This window comes from Kryptolebias marmoratus, linkage group LG3, assembly GCF_001649575.2.
Source record: "Kryptolebias marmoratus isolate JLee-2015 linkage group LG3, ASM164957v2, whole genome shotgun sequence".
Lineage (NCBI taxonomy): Eukaryota > Metazoa > Chordata > Actinopteri > Cyprinodontiformes > Rivulidae > Kryptolebias > Kryptolebias marmoratus.
In genome coordinates this window covers 7,369,118-7,391,361 of record NC_051432.1, presented here as the reverse complement: position 1 = coordinate 7,391,361, position 22,244 = coordinate 7,369,118, and the positions used below count along the sequence as shown (strand labels likewise).

The following is a 22,244-nucleotide window of genomic DNA, read 5'->3' as shown; positions in this document are numbered from 1 at the left end:
TTCATAACCACTTCAAAAAATCTGAACTACTCTTGTAATTTGTCATATTTTATGCTTTTAATTAAAAAAACACTGCTTCAGATTGTCACTCATACACATAATTTTTAATTGGATAAAAAAGAAAATGCATTAAAGTTTTGTCCATGCCCATTTAAAAAGTTATGCATTACACTTATCTTCTCTCAGAAATAACATTCTTTCAGTTTTATGGGGGTGGCTGTCTTAAAAGAAAAGCTCATCTTTGTCATTAAAGTCACAATGTGTACCCCTGAATAATACAAATGAAACTGCATCACCATCATCAAAATCCCCAGAGCAACCTGAGGTGGGACATGACATCTAAGCTCAAGCTTTGAGCCTCCAAAACGCCCCACAGGATCATAAAATGTGCACGCTGTGCATGCTTGTGTGGAATTATGCAGGGCCAGGTGCTTCTGCTATATTTTCAGTGGGAATCTGATGTAACTGTTGACTTTTTCTAGCAGATAAAGAAAAGCCAAAACATGACTGAAGCATTCTTTTATATGTATATATTTATGTGCACTGTGTCATACCACTCATTTAAATTTCTTTTCAGCTTTGGTCAAGGCCTACATTTGCACCAAGCAGTGGACAATTTGGAAGGAGGTCACAATAAACACCAGAAAATCTCTTCACTTATGTTAAGCTGCAACTGGAGAGAGATATGCACTCACATATACAGTACTATGTATAGTTACTTGGTCATATTGAAACTGTTATTTTGTATTTTAGTATCAGAATTTTAAATGTAAAAAATAGTTTCTCTTTTTACACTTTTGAGGTCTTCTGGCTCCAAAGGCTTAATAAGGTTTTTGCTTGTCCTAGTTTCATGTATTCATGTTCAAAATGAAGAAACATCCAATGCTGTGATTTTCTTCCCCTCACTTGCAGTAATGCATTGAGTCCACATGAGGGCGATGTATGTGTTCTTATCGAGCCACGGTAATATGCACTGAATTAATCAGGCTCATTGGACAGAAGATTACCATTAAGTGGTGTGATTTGCCAGATGGCCTGAGGCTTCAGACAAATAAATTTGCACCAGCAGGAAAAGGCCTGTATTAAGATCAGTCTGCGGTCTGTTCACACAGTCCTGCATGTTGTTCACTTAATGGAAGCCTTGGTTAAATAAGAAGTGGACAAGAAATTGGAACACTGGTAACCAGTCTGTAATTGTGCCACTATCTATTTATCTTTAAAATAAAAACATGAATAAAGAAGAAACATTACATTGGCTGCATAAATAGCTATAATACAGAGGTACAGCTATTTATATCTTTTTCATTTAGTCCTAAATCACTTTTGGCATTTAATTGCAAATAAATGAAACAAGAACTTGTACTACTGTAAATTTTACCAGTAACTACTCTACTCGCATATTCATCATCAGCTTAAAGAGAGAGTTAAGATTAAGAACAAATAATATTTTATCTGTTATAGCTCTTTAAACTTCCTCAGTTTGGATAAATAGTGTCATAAATTTGAGTATTTTTGAGTTTATTTTGTATTTGATTCAGTGTTGTTTTATGTTTCGGTAATTCTGTTATGTTTCTTGTTTATCCTGTGTTAGTTATTAAATTCTTGCGTAGTCTTGCTTTCTGTGCTTCCTGTTACTATTCACCTGCCCTCTGCTCAGTAATTCTCTGGTCTGCCTGCCACGCCCACCTCACCTGTTGCTCGTCATGTCCCGGCTGTAATTCATTTCCCACTCACCCTCTGTTTCTTAAAACCGGTCTCATTTCACTCATTCCCCGCTGGTTCATTCCTTCTGCTTCCTGGATTCCACGTTTCAGTGGGTTTTCATGTCACGCTCCGTGTTTTCTTTTCTTACTTCGTTTTTTTGCTGCCACATAAGCCTTTTGTTTTCTTTTTCTTAATAAATTAGATTTATTTTTACTTCAACATTAATTTGCATTCTGGCTTCGCTCTACACCAACATCACAAAATCAAGTTTTATTCTGGCTGGTTTGATGAGTTGATGGCTTGTCTGAAGAGGGCCAAGACCATTTTAAAGTTAATTTTAGCAAGTGTTCAGATAAATCTCTGAATTGGAATTGGTTTGCAACAACAGTAATCCACTTTGACCTTGGCCCTGCTCGGAGTCACCATTTGTTTATCAATTCTGTCAGAATTAGGCTGAAGTTCTGATCTGATCTGAACTATTGCTTTCAGTTTGTGAACCCCCCACTCCAGTTTGATCTCATTTACAGCACATGTTATCCAAAAGACCCTCTAGACCATGATAGCTCTACATTCCAAAACAATACCAAGAGAGGCAACACATTTGGGGCTTAAAACCACTTTAACTTTATTAGAGGAAAATCTTGAATTACAAAAGAAGGAAAAAAAACAAAAACAAATGCATGAACGTGTCAGAGACCTTTTAGAAAAGTGTTGAATCAGACAACAGACTGTGACTTGTCCAACCTCCTGTCGTCCTCCGAGTAACGTCGGAAGGTCTCTCCCAGCAGGGGCTCTAAGGCCTCGGCTGAGCGGGAGGACCGAGCTCGGACGGCACAGGTGATGACCCCACCCACCACTGCCACAACCACCGCTGCTGCTATGAGGGCCACGGTGATGATCTCGGACAGGGTGAAAGCACGAGCTGTAAGACGCACAGAGGGAGTGTCACTATCATCTCTGGGTTGAGTGAATGTGTGTTTGTGTGTGTGTGTAGGTGTGTGTGTGTGTTGCTCACCTGGCCACTGGACTTCATAGGAGTAGCCCAGGTTTTCTGGGGCTGAGACAAACATCTCAGCATTGGTGACAGGAGGCCAAAAAGGAACCATGTTGAACCTGCTGTTGTGTCCAATAGGGGCATTTTCCTCAGGGTAGCTTATTTCACCTGGAGGCAGAGACAATATGGCATTCTTCAGCCGATCATACTCGTGGTCGAATTTTGTTGCAACGCCTGAATGCATCAGTTTATACCTGGCTGGTGCCTGCGGAGCCACTCATCAAAGATTGCATCAGTGAAGGTGTGTAGCAAGACAAAGATGGGATCATTAGGCGACAAGTGAGTCTGTCCACCTGTCCCATTCAGGAAGAGGTGTGCCAGGTTGTGGAGGCTGCGGATGACGGGGTCATACATCCCTTGGGGGGCGCTGTAGCCTAGAAAACAGTAAAACGCATTGAAAAATGATCTGCTTTACCAAAATTAGGAACAACAAATGTTGTCTTGGAGCTAACCATATGTGCATGTGGGTGGAGGATTGAGTGAGAAGGAGTTTCTGGCTTCAGTTTGTATCTATACTTTCACACAGAACTTCAGATGCTTTATTTTCAGAGCAACTGAGCTGCACTGTTCTCCCTCTGAGTGATGGGATCAGGCTGCTTTGGCTCTAAACTGTGCAGCTCATAGCTGGACACCTTCAATGCTGTTCCTGAAGCTCTCCGAGGAGGTGGAGTAGTAAGGAGGAGTGTCAAAGGTGTTCAGTTCCAGACAGTCCAAAACGTCCTGGGGCTCCGGCAGTCTCTGCACCATGGGCCGCGCCACGTTCCCCGCTGGGTTCCTCCTGATCGGACTGCTCTCTGTACCTTGGTGATGAAGGCAACAGGTCAGAGATACAGCTGTGGGATTCTGGTGAAACGTTCACACCAGCACACAGAGACAAAAAAAACAGAACTTAAGAAATGACAAAAGTGGCGTTTTGTTTTTTTTTGTTCTACTTATCAGATCGATCAGGCCTGTGGTGCCCCTCCAGAAATGGGGAGAATTATTATCATAAATGTTGTTTATCATTTAATTAATTCCCCTTTCATGTGGGAGACCAAACAAGTTTGATCAGTCTTGAACATGACAGAATGGCAGCTAAATTGTTTAATTTTTTAAAAGGACTCAACAGCAGCGAGTGGGAGTTTTGTGACTGAACTTTTTTTTTTTTTCTTGCGAGCTTGATCTATGTCTTTCTTTTATTATTTTGCTTTATCTCCTACACACAAGCAGGGTGGGGGGTGGGGGGGGGGTACATAACTGAGTTGTCTGTGTGTTTGAAGATTATTCCCTCAGATCAAAGGAGCCAGTCGACTGCTAGATTCCTGTCTCCAACAAGCAGATCCACAAATGAAGCAACCCCCCCCCCCCTTCCCCCCAACCCATTTAAGGAGTTGTTGCTTGTTAGAGCGTGAAATACCAGACCTGTCATGACTCTCCAAGGAGCAAAATGAGACAGATCACTCAAACGTCGACCACTTGCATATTCCCCTACATCAGAGCTGCTTTTTGTTTTTTATGGCAGAGAACAACAATCAAAAAATGACTGACATTCCTAATGATTTTACTGTTCAAGGCAAAAAGAAAACACTATTGTTTCGGAACTCCAAAACAAAGGTAGCGCCTAATCTGATGTCGATTTGGAATGAGAGCTGATCCCTGCAAATCTAAGTCACCTTGTCTAGCTAATGCAGCATTACCATAATAGGATTTAAAAAATTTTAATGTGAGGGTCAGTGGAGGATTTATGAACAATGAATATTGTACCTGCTACAGATAGCTCTTTTAACAACCTCGGTTTGGAGAAACAAAAGTTTAATTCTGACTGGATTGATGAGTTAGGGGGTAGTTTGAGTGGAGCCATGAGCCAAATGCATTATTGCTGTCTTGAATCAACAGTGTAAAAAAAAAAAATGTTATTACGAATCATCCAAAGACTATTTAATAAACTTCTACATTGACTCTAATTTCACATTATATTGTTATTTACATAGATTTCTATGAATATTCTTTAGTGTAAACAACAGCAGCAGTTAACTGTAGTATTTATGGTGCAGCCTACAGTATTTTAAACATGAATATCCAAGTATAAGGTTTAATACAGGAATTTCTCCTTTTTTTAGCATTTTTTTTTCTAATAGTTCAACTGTCCCTGCATTCTCTTGTTGACAGGAACTGAAGCCAGCAGGAAGCTGCCATGTTGTATTTTTTGTATTTTTCACATCACTAGTGATGTGGGGCTTGAAGTCCTGCCTACTGCCCCGCACAGAAGCATGGTGTTACATGAGCTTTCTTACAATTACAATTAAACCTACTAGGAAAAATGAATATTTGAACATAAAGCAGTAAGGTAAGAACTGCGTAAATCTGCATGAGGTGTGATGTAATTTTTTAACAACGTCAGTGCCCCGTTCATTTGCATGGAGCAAAAGAGAATTAAAACTTTTACAGGGAAGTTGGATCCATTCTGGCTTCAACTTCTGGATTACAGTCCAATGTCTGCCTGTATTAACAGTTTTTAGTTTAAACATTGAGGTTGAAAAACAAACTAATTAGGGATTATATATATATATATATATATATACAGTAATCATTGTATAGGAGGTAGGGTTATACCCTGGTCAGGTAACCAGTCCAGCACAACAACACATAAAGTCAGACAACCCCTCGTGCACAAACTCAAAACTAATGACAATTTAGAGTTCTGAATTAAACAAACATGTAAGTTTTTGGTCTGTGAGAAGAAACCATGCATGCATGGAGGGAACTTGCAAACTCCACACAGAAAGGCCCCAGATTGTGAACCTGCAATCTTCTTTCCGTGCAGCAGCAGGTCCAAACACTGCACTGTATGCCTGATCTTTAATCAAGGACTTTAATTTACTATAAATTTGTGTAGGCTGCATAGATACACAATAGTTAACATCCACAAAAACCCATTCAATTAGCACATCTCTTGTAATTTATTTGTAAATAACAATGAAATGTAAAATGTGGCAATGTAAAGATATATAAAAAAGTGTTTGCATTAGAGATTGAAGTTGCTTTATTAAAAAAATTTAAAAACCAGCAATCCACTATTGTCTTGACCCCACTTGGACTAGCTGTTAGCTCCAATTTAGTCAGAATTAAACTCTATCTACAACAGGTAAGATGGTAATTGTTCATAACCTTTCCACAAGCCCCCACATTAAAAAAACACTTTGAGTCGATTTGTTCTATCCTAAATTTTATGAACCTTAATGAAAATTTTTAAACAGTTTGGTGTTTTGATGTCCTCAATGACTAATGAAGCTCACTGAAAAAAAAAATCTAAATCCAATGTACAGTGTGACAGTCAAAGCAACCCAGAAGGCAAAGTCTGACAACAAGAGTACTTTCAAACAAACTGTACTAATAGCGAGCGGCATTGAATTTAGCACAGCAGCTGTGAGGTATTATTTATAGCAGCTTATGTTCTACATGCTCTCTTTATGAGCTTTTTGCCCTCTTTTCTCCTGCAGCTGAGACAATGTTGTATAGCACCAACAGCTCAACCTAACAGTAAGGTATTAGTGAGAGTTTGTGCGACTGGCTTTACTGTTGCAGACAGTGCCCAGAGTGTCGTAGTCCTCCACGCTCTCGCAGATGACCCTCCACTGAGAGAACATGGAATTGGGGCTGATGGAGTTCAAGTCGAATGTGCTCCTCGCTCCTAGCAGGTTGTCGGTGCAGATGTCGCACTCGCTGCCTCCGATGGCAAAGTTCCAGTAAGGAAGGGCAAAGGTGGAGTCACCCAGCATGTCCTGCTCAGTTATCACATGCACACAGGAAGAATACTAATGAATGAACTGATTGAATGGTGTAAATAAGAACTGTTGTTCTACTGTGCATTTTTAATCACTCAGTTTTATCAATCATTTCTGGCAAACCTCATCTTTTCATAACTGCTGGTCCTGTTCTTTAGTATAACACATTTTACCATCTTCCTCTTCCACTGTATAATAGTATATTTATCTATGTCTGTTCTACTTTTTCCCTGCTTCACATTTCCTGGAAAAAAAACTCCCCAAAACAAAACACATCCTCTTTGCTTCCTCTCAGCAACATCCCACTTTTACCTCGTCAACCTAGATGCCTCTTGTCTATCATTCTTTTCCTATCCTACATCCTCCCATTTCTTCCATGTGTTTACATTTTCACCTGCATATCTCTCTCCAGTTGCAGCAAATGAAAACGGTGCCAGGTGACAAAACCTGGGCCCTCGTGGGAAAAGTCTACGCCTCCAAAGCTGGCCTGTCCTGGCCCCAGGTACGTCTTACTGACAGAGTAGTAGTGGCTCCAGACAAAGTAGTTATAAATGGTGATGTTCTCAAACTGTGGGGTGTTGCCATCAGGTCCAAATACGTCTTGGTACCTAAAAATATAAGGAACAATGTCACTTTGCCTGTTTTTTTTTTTTTCACTGCTTCAATCGCCCTAAGTGATTCTATATCAAATGATGTTTGTATAGAAGATAATTTATATACGTATTTTAATGTACTTGCCAGATGTAACTTGGCTTCAAATAAGTGCCCTGCAGCTAAAGACTTGTGCATTAAGAAATTTAAAAAAAAAATAATAACATGTATTGTTTTCCTATCATGCCCACCAGAGTCATTAGTTAAAATAAAAAGAGGTCCATCTAAAAATTGCAACATTATGCTTTTTTTTTTTTACTTAGAAACATGCACATTTGTTCAGCTCAGTGTACGGGGAGCAGTCGGTGTAGTGTAGTAGTGCAGGGGTTCTCAAAATTGACATGCAAATGTCCAGTTTTGATTTTCAAGCTCAACAGTGCAGAACAGCTTATGAAAAGCAAATTCATTTAATTGAATGTACTTATAACTTACAACCAAATAAAAATGACTGTTTGCCTACAATTGCTTTCTCATGAACCTAAGCTGCTCTGACCTTTGATAGTAAAGCTTTTTGTGCATTGTCATCTTATAGGAACTTTAAACTTAATTACCTATCACCTCTCATGCCCCAGCAAAATAAAATGCCTTGGTTTTCACACAAGAATAAAAAACATTAAAAAACTCCACTTGGAAATGCAGTTTTTCCAAAACATTCTTTTTAATTTCTTATTTCTAAAAATAGCCTTGTAAACACAGCACTGTTTCTAGAAATAGTTTCATTCACATGGTCACACAGAAAACAACTCAAAATACTATACCAGACCTGTATGTGACGCTGCAACGCTGCCACCAAAGAACAACAAAAACAGGAAAGAAGTAGTGGGAAAGTGTGCATAAAACTTGCATGCTGGGAACAAAAATGTACACAGATCATATAAAAGAGGACATCTTTGGGTTGTAAGTTAGATTAATGTTTGGGCTACATGGGGCTATCTACATGAAAACACAAGGTGGTAATTAAAGATTTTCCCATTTTGGGGCTCCTAAGACTCTGTTTCAGCATGGGCACAAAGCTGAAATAATTTTAAAAAACCTTTGCATATTCACAAAAAACAGGTGACACAGCAGTGCAGTGGTAAGAGCTGTTGCTTCCTAGCAAGAAGACTGCAGGATCACTTCCAGACCTGGGGTCTTTTCTGGGTGGAGTTTGCATGTTCTCCCTGTGCTCACGTGGGTTTACTCTGGCTACTCTGGTTTCCTCCCACAGACCAAAAAATATGCATGTTAGGTTAATTGGTAACTCTAAAACTGTCCCTAGGTATGAGTGAATTGAGAGTGTGAATGGTTGTTTGTCTCTTTTGTCACTATGTGTCCCTGTGATGGACTTGCGACCTGTTCAGGGTGTCCCCTGTCTCTCGCACAGTGACTGCTGGAGACAGGCACCAGCTTCCCAAGACCCAGAAGGAAGAAGCAGGTTAAAAAAATGGATGGATATTCATAAAAAACATTGGCCCCTTAAAGATAACCATACACAATAGTATCAATAGGATTGAGATAAAAGTTACAGATGTCCTGAGAGAGTTACAATACAGTGCAACCGAATGTGAAAAATGGCACTGTCTGCCTTCTATGAGCTGCCTAAACCCTGGCACAAAAGGTGTTTCCACCCTTCTTAACTCCATCTGTCTCTGAGCAAATTAGTCACAAGGGCCTCATGCTTGCCTGGGGAAATATAAAGGCATATTTCTCCCTCCACTCATCCTTCGAAGTAAGGTTAGTTACTTGTACTTTTAAATGAATTGCAAGTCTCATCGTGACGTTCTTATATTGCTGTCTACCTTCTTGTACAGATGACCAGGTTAGGATGGACAGTCCTTTTAGCTTGGTCCAGAGCATTCACAAATGCCTGCTTCTCAGCTGAATTCATCTGCATGATGTTCCTCCTCACTAGATTCAGGTCAACGGGAAGTGGAGCACGAGGAGAGAAATGAAAATGTTATTAGAATTTAACACACATTTTCTCATCTCCGGTAAAAGCAAAAAAGAAAATGCCGCCTTAATCCTATCGGCTGATGTAGACGAGTGAAATCCTAAAGGGCACGCCAGGACGGAAGCGCTACAGGTTGTCTTGAATTTTAACAGTCAAACAGAATCTGCTCTCTTACCTACGGAGACTCTCTGATCACAGTTTGGTCCAGTCAGACCGTGTTTGCATTGCCCGCAGTTGTAGCCGCTGAAATTGCCATTACATTGGCAGGTGCGGTTGAAGAATCTCAGTGGCCACCTCTCTCTGTCATCACGCCCCGTGTACGGGTACTGTGGTCCATGGCGCCGACCGTCGGCTGTAATGGTCACACACTGCCCTCTTCCTGCGATGGATCCACACTCGTCTCCTGCTACCCCTGAAGGGGACGGGCAGCACTGGCCACTAGACAGACCCTGAGGGGTGACACACTCCCGAGGGAACTGAGCCAGAGTGAGGCCGACACAAAAGGTCACCACCAGCAGACCCACTCTCCATGTGCTAAAAACCAGGTGAGAATTACGAAGAATACAGGGCCAAGTTAGACAGGAAGATACATTTAGTCATATATTACGGCAGAGTCATCCCAGGGAATCTTTTGTGCACTCTAAAAGATTTAGTAAATATACAGATTTTTTTTTTCTGCAAATACCCCTAAAAATACGTTTTACATTCCTGTTATTTTGAATTGCATGAAAATGTAACATATGTAAATCAATTAAGAAAACTGTAGACGTGCACAGATGTAAAATTCCTCTTTTTAAAAGACTTAAAATACATTTTTTAATTTACCATATTTTTTCCATTTTAAATTAGATATAAACTAAAAACAGTCGTGTTTAAATATCTTTATACAATTATAACATAAGTTAAAATTAGTAAAATGTTCTAAGTAAAAAGGGAAAAAATTCTGTTATTTTACAGAAGTTTGTTTATTGATAGATATCTATTAACATTTTGACAGCAAACCTTTTCTTTATCTCAAAGCCTAATTTTATGTTATGAACACTTTTAAAATATGCTCATATTTTAATTATGGGGACATAACTGTATTATAACATTTTTCTATTATTTTAATGTTTTGTTGTTTGTTTGTTTTCTGGTACCTCAGTTGACACAACCTTACAGATTTTGTTGCGCAGAGTGGAAAGAATGAAAAAAACTAAATTTATAATCAAAATGCACTCCTAATAAACTCATGAGTTAAACAAATGGGCTGCATTATTTTTGTTCAAGCCAGTTGTCTCAACATTATTCCAAAACTGAACGTCTTAGATGTCCTGGCAGGCGGTGTGAGTCATTATACATAATTCACAAAACCATCAGCTTTCAACTTTTTCATGTTCAGAACTGCTTTCAGCGGTAGATTTTGAATGAATTTGCTTGGCTTTTGAAACCTGTAAATCAGTAATGAAGGAAGTGACTAATATTTTGGCAGCAGCAAATGATTTGCAACAAAACAGTAATAACAACCCAGTGAAAACAAAATAATATAAAAAAAATATCCTTGACATATTTGTTCCTTGGCAAAAGCCCAGCTGATGCAATCATTCCCATATTAAACCATATATTTGGTATTATTAGTGTAAAACAGAATGTAATATATGATCCCCCAGCCCTACCTCTGACTGTGCATGCTGCTCCTCTGTTTGCCAGACTGTGGCCCTCCCCTCAAAGAATCAGCCCATTTCTGTCTTAAATAGCTATCAAACACATGACCAGACCTTTGTAAGAGCTCGAGCAAAGGCATTCACACACATCCATGAGTGCATCGCCTCACTCACACACACACACACTAAATGTACTACACAAACAGCAGCAGGCTGCGCAACACTTGAGGGTGCTTGAACGCTTTTTCAGACATTCATTCATATGCCTTGTGATCGCCGGCCTGTGTGATCATCTGCAGAAAAAGGCTGGGAGACAGCATTCATGCTGAAGCTTTTCTAACAACAATACATTATTGTGAGAGGAGTCAGAAAGGTAACCCGAGACGAATTGTTGATTGTGCGAGTGTGCAAAGTGTCGACAAACCCATACAGAGAGGCATCAAGGACGAAACACACATTCAGGTTTTTCATTTTAATGTCGAGTTTGCTCAAGCCTCCAGTGATAACACAAATAGGAAGAGTTCTATAGAATATCAATCACATTAAGTTTAAAACTACATCCCAGTAGAGGGAGACAGAAAAAAAAATCTGTGTTTTTCTTTACAAATGCTTTTGTTGGTTTTTAATGAGAACTATTTTATGTTGTGTAGCATTACTGTTCCTTATCAATTCAGTTCATTACAGCCTTTATAGATCATAAAGACTGCAGTGGAAGACTGCAGAAACATCAAACTCAATACAACTTGATCGCTTTTTATAACAGTTTTATGACATGAACAGGAATACTTCAAAGCATGCTTGTGTTTTTCATTCGCCCACACACGCATACCTACTAAATGTGATATAGTAACTCCTTTTATTTCATTTTGCATGGACATTTAGATAGACAGAGGTATCTACAACAAATATAAATGTGATACATATAATTAGCTGGAATTCAAAGCTGTGTGTGGGTTTAGTTTAGGTTGAAATTATCTAGTTGAATTGAAACATTGATGGAAAGTGGCATTTTGGGGGTGTTTAGTTACAGCAGTGACAGACTTATACAGAAGTCCTGAGGTCTTGTGAGGAGTCTGGTCCTGGTCCAGAAGTGGCCGGCTCCCACTTGGAGGTGGATGAGAGCTTCGACATGGCTATTGCATGCTCGTCATCTTGCTGCTTTCCTTTTTTGGCCAAGGTTGAAGGCGCATCAGAGTCGTTGAGTGTGGCTATCCTAGCAGAAAGAACAGTTAGCAGAGACTAAAGGATTGCAATGGAATACATTTTTAAATTAAAAAACTAGCAATCCTTGAAGGAATGCTTATCACTCATTGCTTTGCCTGCCAAAGTTTTAAGCAAAGATCTCACATGATCTGTTAGCACTTGGAGCATGTGGAGTATTAATTGGGTTATAGTTATTTTTGTATTTGCTAAGACTGATTAGCTTTGGCAACCATTGAAACTGGGTTGACTCCAGAAATTAATCACTTGAAGACATGCATCCAATAATTTCTTTCCGAGAGTTTCATTATATTGGGCCACGGTTTTTATGAGATATTTTGCTAACAGACAGACAAACAAACATACCCGCACACATAGAGACACTTGGGCTACCTGCCAAAAATTAGAAATAGAAAAACCTGTCAGTTGTTTCCTGTCAGGAAACAACTGACAGGGAGAACAAAAAAAAAACAAAGACAGGCCCCTGTCAGTGGGACACTTTGAGGTGACAGTAAAACTCAAACACAAATCAGTTTAGCCTTTTTGGAGTCGCTGTCAAACTGCTGTTGAGGATCCCGCTGCCAGCTAATGCTAATATTTTCACTGGAAGGTCTGTTTATTTAATGGCTTCCACACCAGATGGAGATGCTCACAAACTGTGCTGGAATGAGACACACTGGGAGGTAATGACACACTGAAATATAAATAAATCACTTCGTATTATGGACTAATTGCAGGTGATGCTGTCCAGAGGAAAAGCACTTCAAAAAGTGACTCATAGTAGCGTGACCTCCAGTGCAATTTTGCAGCATGTTAGCTGAAGCTCTAATGCTAGTCAGAAAGGTTAATAATCATGTTGACCTGTGAGGCTCCATGGTATGTAATAATAAGCTAACACACAAAATTAATACTTTTTTAAAATAAATGCTAATGATAGTGCTGATAAAGTTCAGTCTTTGAAGTGGGGTTATGAATAATAAGTATCTCACCTGGTGTAGGTGGCTCTTTAAATAAACTCAGTTTGGAGAAATAAAGTTGAAATCTGACTGAACTGACAAGCTTAAGGCTAGCCCAAGCAGTGACAACAACTACAGGTGTAAAAACTGTGTACTGACACAGTTCTCCAACAATACAACTATATGTGCTTGCAAATAACCATAAAATTCTGTGTAAAGGTTTATAAAACAGCATTGACATAAACCACTGTGACATTTTTGAGATTGGAGCTGTTTTAGGACAGCAAATCCACTTTAGTTTAGGCCACATTAGCCATTTGCTCATCAATCTGGTCAAAATTAAACTTTATATCTCCAAGCTGAGATCATTGAAAAAGCTATCTATAGCAGTTAGGATATTGTTTGTTCCTAACATTTCTACAAAGCCCACTTCAAAAGATCTGACAATTATTGCGTTAAGTTCTATTTCAATCATCCTCACATAATGTAGTTTTTTCCTTAAAATAAACCATACATTTAGCTCGTCTCTCATGTATTTAACACTATAAATAGAATTTGATGCCTGGAATTTACACTTGAGTAAAAAAATAAATGCACAATTTGACTTGTAGTAGAGTATTTGATGTACTATTTTCACTTGTACAATCTTGTCAGGGAAAGATAAAAACCTATAATGAACATTTTGCTCCAGGTAATATTCCTTATTTCCATTAGGCAACGCTTTACACTGATTCAGTGTGTTACAGATTGCTTTGTATCATGGCTTCTTGCGTCAGTGTGTGTACAAACAGCAGCCCTTTGTAATACAGAGGTAATTGTGATGTCAGAAATAAGACTTGATCTCAGTTCTCTAAAAAAAAAAAATTCTTCTGCTTTCATTTTGTTCGTTGCTTTTTGTTTGCAGGGATTTTACTGATTTAGTCCTTTTGTGACAGCTGCATTGTAACTGCTCCTCTTTTCTTACTTCTCAAGGATGAATCATAAAAGTTACTGCTGGTTTAATTTGGCCTTTTTTAGTTTCTCATTGTGTACTGCATCTGTTTACTTCCACAGGCAACAAACAATATTCATTATCTCCCGCCGCTGAAGGCGAATGGCGCAAATATTTTTTTAATATATCTATGTGTATGTGTGTGTTTGTCTGTTTGCAAAATACCTCATGAACCATTGAAGAATTTTGATTAAACTCTTAGAATATAATCATTGGGTGTATATCTACAACTGATCAACTCTCTGCATCAACCAAATTCAAGATTGCCACCACAGCCAACTGACCTTATAAAACACAAAAGTGGCTATAACTCAAACAATTTTACAGAGATTGAAGAATAATTTTCATGTGGTAATAGCAGATCATCATTCCCAACACATACTTTGAGCACTAACATTTTGCTTAAAACATTTTTTTTTTTTTAATCAATTGTCAGAGTCCACACTTTTTGCTAATATGCAAAATAGCTCATGAACCACTGGACAGATTTAAGTGAAATTTGCACAAAGTAATCATTGTCTGTAAGTCTACAGTATAACCCGTTAACATTTGGAGTTAACCTGATTTAAGATGACCACAGCAACTAATCAACCTCAACTTACAACTAAAAATGGCTATAACTTAGTAAATTTTATACTGACGCATTTTTTGTGCAGTAATACCTGAGCACACAAAATCTTGAAATTCTGCCTAAGATCATTTGCAAGGTTTTACCTAAGCGGCTACAACTTTGTCACTTATTAGAATAAGATCATCTCAGTTTAAAACTCTAACATAAGAGGCAGTGGGCAATATCCATTTCTTCAAGAAATGCTAGGCCTTAAATCTTAGTTTGGTGTTTGTGATTCAGGAATACAATTTGTTTTCTTTGAAGACAAAAAAAAATGACAGCGATGTAAAGAGCCATATCATACTGGAACATGTTGTCTCCTAGAATTACACTGATTAGTGATCATGTGAGGTTCAAGGAGAATCTTAAAAAATCTATAATAGATAATAAAATAATATTCAATTGACTGGATGTGTTGGTTTTTATATGCAGTGTGGATTGTCAGTGTTTGTTTTTTTTTTATTTTGTTGAAATTGTTGTAGTTGGTCATTTGTATTTCTGTTTTTTTTATGTATACTGTATATAATATTTTTTTGTAATGTTTGTGGTACTGACCCCAGGAAGAATAGTCTCTACTATGGTAGCGACTAATGGGAATCCTTAAATAAAAACAAAACAAAACAAAGAAAATTACCTTGGTTTTTACATTTCTTTACACATTATTACCACAAACTTTCACATGGCCACTCCCTGTGCATACACACACCTTTGACTTATTACTGATTCAAGTCTGCTGGGCCGATTAGGAAAGGCATGGTATTACCCAGCAATGCTCTGGGGTCACAATCTCACTCTTTCATGTGATGCAGTGAGCAGAATCCTGAGCACATAGGCTACTGAACAGCCTGGAGGTAATCAGCTGAGAAACACAAAACAGGGAGCTCCAGGAGTCATAGGTTTGCAGGTCAGTGCCTGATATTTAATCAGCTGCCAACTGTGCAGTGACAGAGACTGATGTTATGGTATCATTTTGATGTTCCAGGAAACCAGGTTTTAAATTTAAAAATCTGGAAGAGAGAAAAGTTTGTCAAGGAGAAATAGAACAAAATACAACTGGAAATATTCTAAACACTGAAAATGACATATTGATCTTTAATTACAGGCCTAGCATTCTTTAAGGACTGCATGTCACCCGCCATCTTTCATACCAGAGTTTTAAATAAACATCATTTTATGTTGAGAAATGACGGAGTTGTAGCTGTTTTATAAGAACCTCAAATGTAACATTGTTCATAATGTCAGCAGATCTTTTGCAATTTATTAGTGTACAGCAGGGGTATTCAATCCTGGTCCTCAAGGGCCACTATCCTGCATGTTTTTTTCTTGTTTCCCTGCTCCAACACACCTGATTCAGTGGTTTAATCACCTCTTCAAGTTCTACAGAAGCCTGTTAATCACCCATTGATTCAAATCAGGTGTGTTGGAGCAGAGAAACAAATAAAACATGCAGGATGGTGGCCCTCGAGGACCAGGATTGGACACCCTGGTGTACAGAGTATGTGGTGGGGGTGACTCTCAGCTGTGTTGGATAAGGTCAGTTAGCTGAAGTGGCCATTTTGAATTAGGTTGACTCCAAAAGTGGAATTAGGTTGACTCCAAAAGTGACTTTTTCTGTTTGTCGACAAACAGAAAAAGTTGACACCAAGATCCATACATCCATTTTCTACCTCTTAGCCCCCCTTTTGCCCCCTTCTCAGGTCAAGGGGGCAAAAGATCCAGGAGGGAAACCTAGACATCCCTCTCCCAAGGTATTCCAAAGCTAGAGAGGATACATAACCCCTTCAGCGAATTCTGTTCTGCCCCAAGGTCCCCTCCAAGTGGGACACGCCCAGAAAACCTCCAAAGAGTAGTATCCACGAGGCATCCTAATCAGATAGCCGACCCACCTCAGCTGACTCCCTTCGATACAGAGAAGCAGCAACTCTAATCCGAGGACCCCCTGGATCACGGAGCTCCTTCCCCTATCTCTAAAGGGTTGACTCCAACTGATCATGCAAAAGTTTTAAGATAAGGTATCGTGCAATGTGTAGCACTTGGAGTTTGTGTTGACGATACACTATTGAACTAAATTTTAGCTTAATATTTGTTAAGTTGTCTTTGCTAAAGCCATTTTTGTGTTTCTAAAGGTCAAATGCCCATAGCTGCCATGTTTAATTGGGTTAACTTCAAAAGTAATCATTTGTAGATGTACATCCAAAAACAAGTTTTTAAAAGTCTTCTAATGTTCTGATATCCATCCAGTGGTTCATGAAATAGTTTGCTAACATGATAGGCAATCAAACACACAGACACAGGCAAAAGCGTTATGGCACACCTTTTATATTCTGGCATTAGATGATAAGAATAAAGTATAATAGGAATTTATCAGACGGTTATATGAAAAATAGGGGAATTTCTGATTAGATGTGTTTGATAGAAATGAACAAAGAAAATAAGGGAGATTTTACCAAACAGTTCTAAAGACACTTTCACCCAAGCAACATATCACAACACATTTTTTGTTATTTTAACCTTTTCTTTAATAATAATTCTGTATGTTTATGCATTGTATGTATCTTTGCGGTCACTACGTGTGAACATACTGCTGATTGTTTCCGATGCCTGTCGGCAGTATGTCGTCACTGCAGTCACCTCCTGTTGCTGCCTTTGGTTCAACACACCCATCCTCACACAATCGCTGCTCAGCCAGGGTGCTGCTCACACACAAACATATGAACAATGACCCTTTATCACTCTTATCACGGTCAGGGCCTTTTGTCACCCTCCTACAAATTAACCGCATGATTCAGAGAACCGTTTTGGACAAATAATAGGAAGACATAAATCTTCTTATCAAGCCCAGAACATTCTCTTTTCATGAACACGGGGAAATTCTGACCCAACACAAAGCACATTCTCCTCATTTCATCATCTGTCAGTGTTGAAATGGTAACTTGGGCAACATCAGAAGCAATCGTGTACCAGCACTGCTGTGAGTCCCATCTGTGATTGTAGGCCTGTCGGTGCTACAGCTAGCAATCAGATGGCTTGTTTCAGCTGTCGTGGGGAAAAAAAGCACCTGGATGTGGATGATGCGTGTAAGAGAAGTACTTCTATTCTCATGCATGAAAAATAAACATAAAAGAGTCCGCTTTACAACCGTGAGTCAATATGTAAAGTCTCAGCACAGAGCATTTTAATTAGGACAGTAGAGGGAAATATGTTTGTTTTAAGCTGTTGGACGTATAATGTGGTTAAACCTTCCAAAATGATCATAATAGATGGCAGGCTACAAGAAATCATTTGGCTAGAAGCTGAACTACAATAAGCAAGCAGATTTGGACTCTTCTCTGGGTGCTTTAAGATAACTTTTTGGAATGAGTTTTTCTTTTAAACTTCCTGTAAAGCAGAGGAGCACATAGCATCAGCAGCCAGCAGAAAAAATGGGGTACAATATTGTACAATGAATCCCAGCCACCCTGATTTTTGTAAGCTCTGGTTTGATGTCACCTTTATATTTGAGAGTTGTCAGGCATTGACTATGACTACATAGTTTCTGCAAGCATCAAGCAAACTAAAATAAGCTTTGTCTTGTTAAAGGAATACAATATTTTCATAAGATGAGACCTTCTTAAATTATGTGTATTGAAGCAAAAGGTTTTCCTTAAGATGACACTTAGTTGTAATGCACTTTAAGACACTTCCTATTCACTTAAAGTTTCTTTTCAGACCTTTATTTATTATAACTTTTCCACAATCTGTGGTGCTCTTACCTTTTTTTGTTTCTGCATTTGATGACATAGAGAATGATGACAACAGTCTCCAAAACCAGAAAGACTGTAGCAAAAATAGCCCCAATTTTCCATGCCTCCAGGCCTCGCTCATCTGTCTCTGAACAGATACGTTAGGACCAAGAAAAGACAAAAAATGGGCAATAGAAAAAAAAGAAGACATTGAATTTTTCATACAAAAATCCTCTTTAAAAACAACAACAACAAAAAACCTCAAGAACTTCCATTTACTGCAGATTTCCACTAAAATAGGCTTTAAGTTGTAATATAGACATATATATGCCTTTTCTTTTTAATACTTGTACATAGTTACCTCTGATTCCAAGTAAATCTTCCACCAGCTCATTGGCCTCCCGTGGTTTTCCTCTTTCTGCCTGATGGTATTCAGCTAGAACATCATTCTCAAAATTATCTAGCGTAGGTTGGGTCCTGCCAGGTTTGTGTGGCAAAAAGTCATGAGCAGGGGTGATGATCTCATTGCTGTGGTCAGATTTCTCATTACCAAGGGTATTTTCTTCACTTTCCACCTCACCAACTGATGGCTTAGGGGTGGGGGACTGGTGTTCGGGTCTGTTTTCAATGAAGGCTTCGGTACTGTCTTCAATCTGTAAGCCAGGGATCACCAAGGCCTCTAGAAGAAAGGTTTGGTATGTGACACACATGTGAAAATTAAGCTAAGAGGTCAAGGTTTAAAGTTTTTTAAAGGGAAAGACCAACAGAATGTGAAATAATTTGCTACAGCTGAGAACAGCTCTTGCGCCAGTAGATTGCCTCAAAACATATCTGCATGAATTGATTTATTTTTTAAGAGGAATATTAGAAGAGCTAACAAATAAGCTGGCTAAAATTATGTCACAACAGTCTGAGTATACATTTACTACTTTCTATTAAAAAAAAAAAACTTGACTAGCCAAGCATACTACACAGTGATTCCAAAAGGTTTTTTATCAGTGTCAGTGTTTTTTATTCACAACTGATGGGTCACCTACTTCTCTCTGAAAGCAGATTAAGATGCAGACACTGTGTTGCTAATCCCAAAGCTGCTGAGTGTGGTGGCACTGAATTTTTAAAGACAAACTCTGCTGCAGACTTAACATTTTTGTGATCCATATCATGAGGGTGATTTACATTCTAAACATTTTCAGTAACCTATATAGATGAACTAAAAGAAAGCTGAAGGAGGCAGGTAATTTTGTTGTGAAGTCTGAGGTCCCCTTTTTTTCTTTCAACAGCGACTGATTACGTTGGACAAGTTGTACATTATCAACACATATCTCACCTTTATCATCACTGTTCTTCAAAGTAGTTTGTTCTTCTTCTTCACCTTTAATGTCTCCTCCCTCATTCACTAATGCCACGGACTCCTCCTTGATTGCACCTTTATCATTTATTTCATCCACTGTTGATTCCTTGAAATATGTACCCTCTGTTTCTGCCGTGTCCTCTGTTCCTCCCACCACTAAATCTCCATTTTCATCTGTTTCCTCACGTCCTTCAGCGTACTCCCCTTTCTTCACCTCCTCTTTTGCTGGTTCTACTACGAGAGGTTTTGTCATTTTTGTCTCAGAATCTTTAGAAGGCAGCACTATTTTCTCTCCATCTATTTCAGATATTTGAGTTTCTTCCTTCAGAACGGCTTCTTTTCCCCAATTGTTTCCTATTTGCTCATCATCAGCTCCAACCAGGCCAGGTTTAGACTCATTCACAGTTTCATGCTTTGGCTGAACATCGACTACCACCTCCACAGCAGCTGGAGTTTCCTCTTTGTCCCGTATTTCTGTTTCAGTGGTGTTTTTTAGAACTGACAACACAACTTGCTTTTTGCTGTCTTCTTCCCTTCTTTCTAAATCCACTTTTGTCTCTTCTGAGGCTTTCTTCGTATCTTCCTGGCTGAGTTTAGTTCCTAATGACTCATCAGTAACCTCCAAACCCTCTGCCTTTCTGACTCCAGTTTCCACATCTTCTGTGGACTTCTCTACAGACCCAGCTGCTGTTTCACCCTCTCTCTTGACAACTTCCTTCTCTCCTACAGCTATATCTTCAAATGCATCCGCCTCTGCCTCCTCCTCCTCTTCAAATCTAACATCTTCTTCCTTTGTACTTATATTTTTATCCAGCACTGGCTGCTCCAGTGTTTTAACTTCTGTTTCAGCTTCATGCTGTCCTGTTTTGACCCCAAGGACACCATGGCCAACTGCTTCCTTCTCTGTCACTGCATCTTTTGCTTCACTTCCTCTTTCTGCATGACCCAGAGCTGCTTCTACCACCCTCTCCAACAGCTCCTTTAACACTTCCCCTGCCCCACGACTGTCCACCTGCTTTGAAGCTTCTCGTACAGCCTGCTGCACCTCTTTCAAACTAGGAGGGGACAGTACTGCCATCATTTCTGCAGCGGGGAGCTCTGGGTCCTGGGGTAAGATCTGGCCATCTTGATAGATGACTTCAGTGAAGGACTGGTTGGACAATGACCCACCTATGGAGATAGTATGAATTATTTTTGTTGTTGTGTTGCAGATGTTAATGAAAACCATTCAATGATTGACATTTTATGGATGTGGGTTCAGAGCTCCAATTGAAATCAGTAAACTCCTGCAAACATAATATTGAGTGAAATATTCATTCAGTCATCCTGCTTTTTCCTTTATTCACTCATCGACTGATTTGAAATACAAACCACAAGATTTTACACAATCTACACAATATACACTGTAGATCCAAGGCTTTTGAACAATATTAAGAAAAAAATTAAATGTTTTCAGTGATCAATTTTTTCTCTTTCATTTCAAATGTACAGACATGATTAAAAAAAACAAATCCAATTGTATAATACCAGCCTACCTTTAGATGTGTGACACTGTTTTAGCAAAACCACCAAGAGTCCTATAAAAGTGGAATACCTCATATTTTCAGTGGAAAAAAAAGCAAATAAAGTCCAAAATGTCCACGTTTTCCAAGAAAAATGTTGTTTGCTTCCTTCTGTCTACCAAAAATCCTACTCAAATGCCAAAAGTGAATATGTGCACCACCTAAATGAGTGTGTGGACACTGGGTTGTTGTAGATTGGGCCTCTCCAAGGGGGTAAAATGTCAACAGGTGACGAAGAAGCGAGGGAGGGTGAAGAAATGAACATTGTCATGTCAAATATTGCCACTCCAACATTTTGTCATAGCACCAGGTGTCCTTACATGAGGTGGAACTTACGTGTTAAATGCTTTTGAGACTCTTACAAGGGATGTGGTGAAGTATCGGCAGCATGTCACACACACGGTGAACTCTGGAAGAGCAATTATAGCAGAGCTGTGAGATTGGGGTGTGATGACCATATCAGTAGGGTTTGACATAGAACTAAAGAAATGTAGATCTGAGCACAGTGAAGGGAGTTTATAATAATATTGCAATGCATCTAAAAACAGAAGAATTCTATTTAGTTAGTACATAATGATATACAACAAAGGAAGTTTCTAGTTTGTGTGTGTGCCACATTTGTTTTTATTCACATTAAGTCTTTGTTATCACCCAGGCGAACAATACTGTTTTGCCAGGGTCTGTTTGTCTGCATGGGTTTGTGTTTGTCTGTTACCAAGGTATTTCATGAATCACTGGACTAATTAAAAAAAAAAAAAAAGCTCACAGTAAGTAATCACTGAATGTACATCTACAATTGATTCAATTTTGGATCCAGCCCAACTCAAGATGGCCACCACAGCCAGCTGGCATTAGAAAACACAAAATGTCTGTCATTTTACAGATACATGCAAAGGCAGCGACCTGTTGCTTTTTTGGACCAAGCTCCATAAGCCAAGGCTCGGCAACTGGGTGCTTGCTAGTTAGCTTCCTCCCAAACCTGACTCCAGGAGGGTTTGCAAAACTATTGACATTCCCATTGTATCTTAAAATCATGACATAAAGTAGTGTTAATCAAGTTATTTGACAGTTATTCCTTTGTATTACTGCTATCTTCAAATCACCAA

General features: G+C 39.0%; 2 protein-coding genes across 5 annotated transcripts; both read right to left on the bottom strand.

The window, feature by feature from the left end:
* Window positions 1–2,304: 2,304 nt before the first annotated feature.
* Window positions 2,305–10,863, bottom strand: tyrp1b (tyrosinase-related protein 1b). Its single transcript, XM_017425846.3, has 9 exons — window positions 10,759–10,863; window positions 9,279–9,637; window positions 8,952–9,060; window positions 6,917–7,130; window positions 6,315–6,519; window positions 3,391–3,558; window positions 2,953–3,132; window positions 2,720–2,866; window positions 2,305–2,626 (listed from the first exon to the last, which is right to left on the bottom strand). The coding sequence occupies exons 1-9, from the start codon at window positions 10,770–10,772 to the stop codon at window positions 2,421–2,423; spliced, it is 1,602 nt and encodes a 533-aa protein (XP_017281335.1). The 5' UTR covers window positions 10,773–10,863; the 3' UTR covers window positions 2,305–2,420.
* A 336-nt stretch (window positions 10,864–11,199) lies between these two features.
* Window positions 11,200–21,328, bottom strand: si:dkeyp-118a3.2 (HIV Tat-specific factor 1). 4 transcript variants are annotated; one of them, XM_017425703.3, is made up of 6 exons: window positions 21,112–21,328; window positions 19,553–20,746; window positions 18,587–18,904; window positions 18,256–18,373; window positions 17,086–17,196; window positions 11,200–11,959 (listed from the first exon to the last, which is right to left on the bottom strand). In XM_017425703.3, the coding sequence occupies exons 1-6, from the start codon at window positions 21,173–21,175 to the stop codon at window positions 11,788–11,790; spliced, it is 1,977 nt and encodes a 658-aa protein (XP_017281192.1). In that variant the 5' UTR covers window positions 21,176–21,328; the 3' UTR covers window positions 11,200–11,787. The 4 variants fall into 4 exon arrangements, with proteins under 4 accessions (XP_017281192.1, XP_017281193.1, XP_037830516.1 ...); XM_037974588.1 differs by having other exon boundaries at window positions 11,824–11,954; XM_017425704.3 differs by lacking the exon at window positions 17,086–17,196.
* Window positions 21,329–22,244: the final 916 nt, after the last annotated feature.

What these genes read in the sequence shown, in the direction of transcription:
- si:dkeyp-118a3.2 (XM_017425703.3), bottom strand. Translation starts at nt 21,175, where the DNA reads ATGAGGTATTCCACTTTTATAGGACTCTTGGTGGTTTTGCTAAAACAG. An exon ending in ACAGTGTCACACATCTAAAG is followed by an intron (nt 20,747 to 21,111) that starts GTAGGCTGGTAT and finishes CTATCTCCATAG; the next exon opens with GTGGGTCATTGTCCAACCAG. An exon ending in AAATGCAGAAACAAAAAAAG is followed by an intron (nt 17,197 to 18,255) that starts GTAAGAGCACCA and finishes GTGTGTGAGCAG; the next exon opens with CACCCTGGCTGAGCAGCGAT.
- tyrp1b (XM_017425846.3), bottom strand. An exon ending in CTGGTCATCTGTACAAGAAG is followed by an intron (nt 7,131 to 8,951) that starts GTAGACAGCAAT and finishes TTATATTTTTAG; the next exon opens with GTACCAAGACGTATTTGGAC. An exon ending in CTATGAAGTCCAGTGGCCAG is followed by an intron (nt 2,627 to 2,719) that starts GTGAGCAACACA and finishes TGCGTCTTACAG; the next exon opens with CTCGTGCTTTCACCCTGTCC.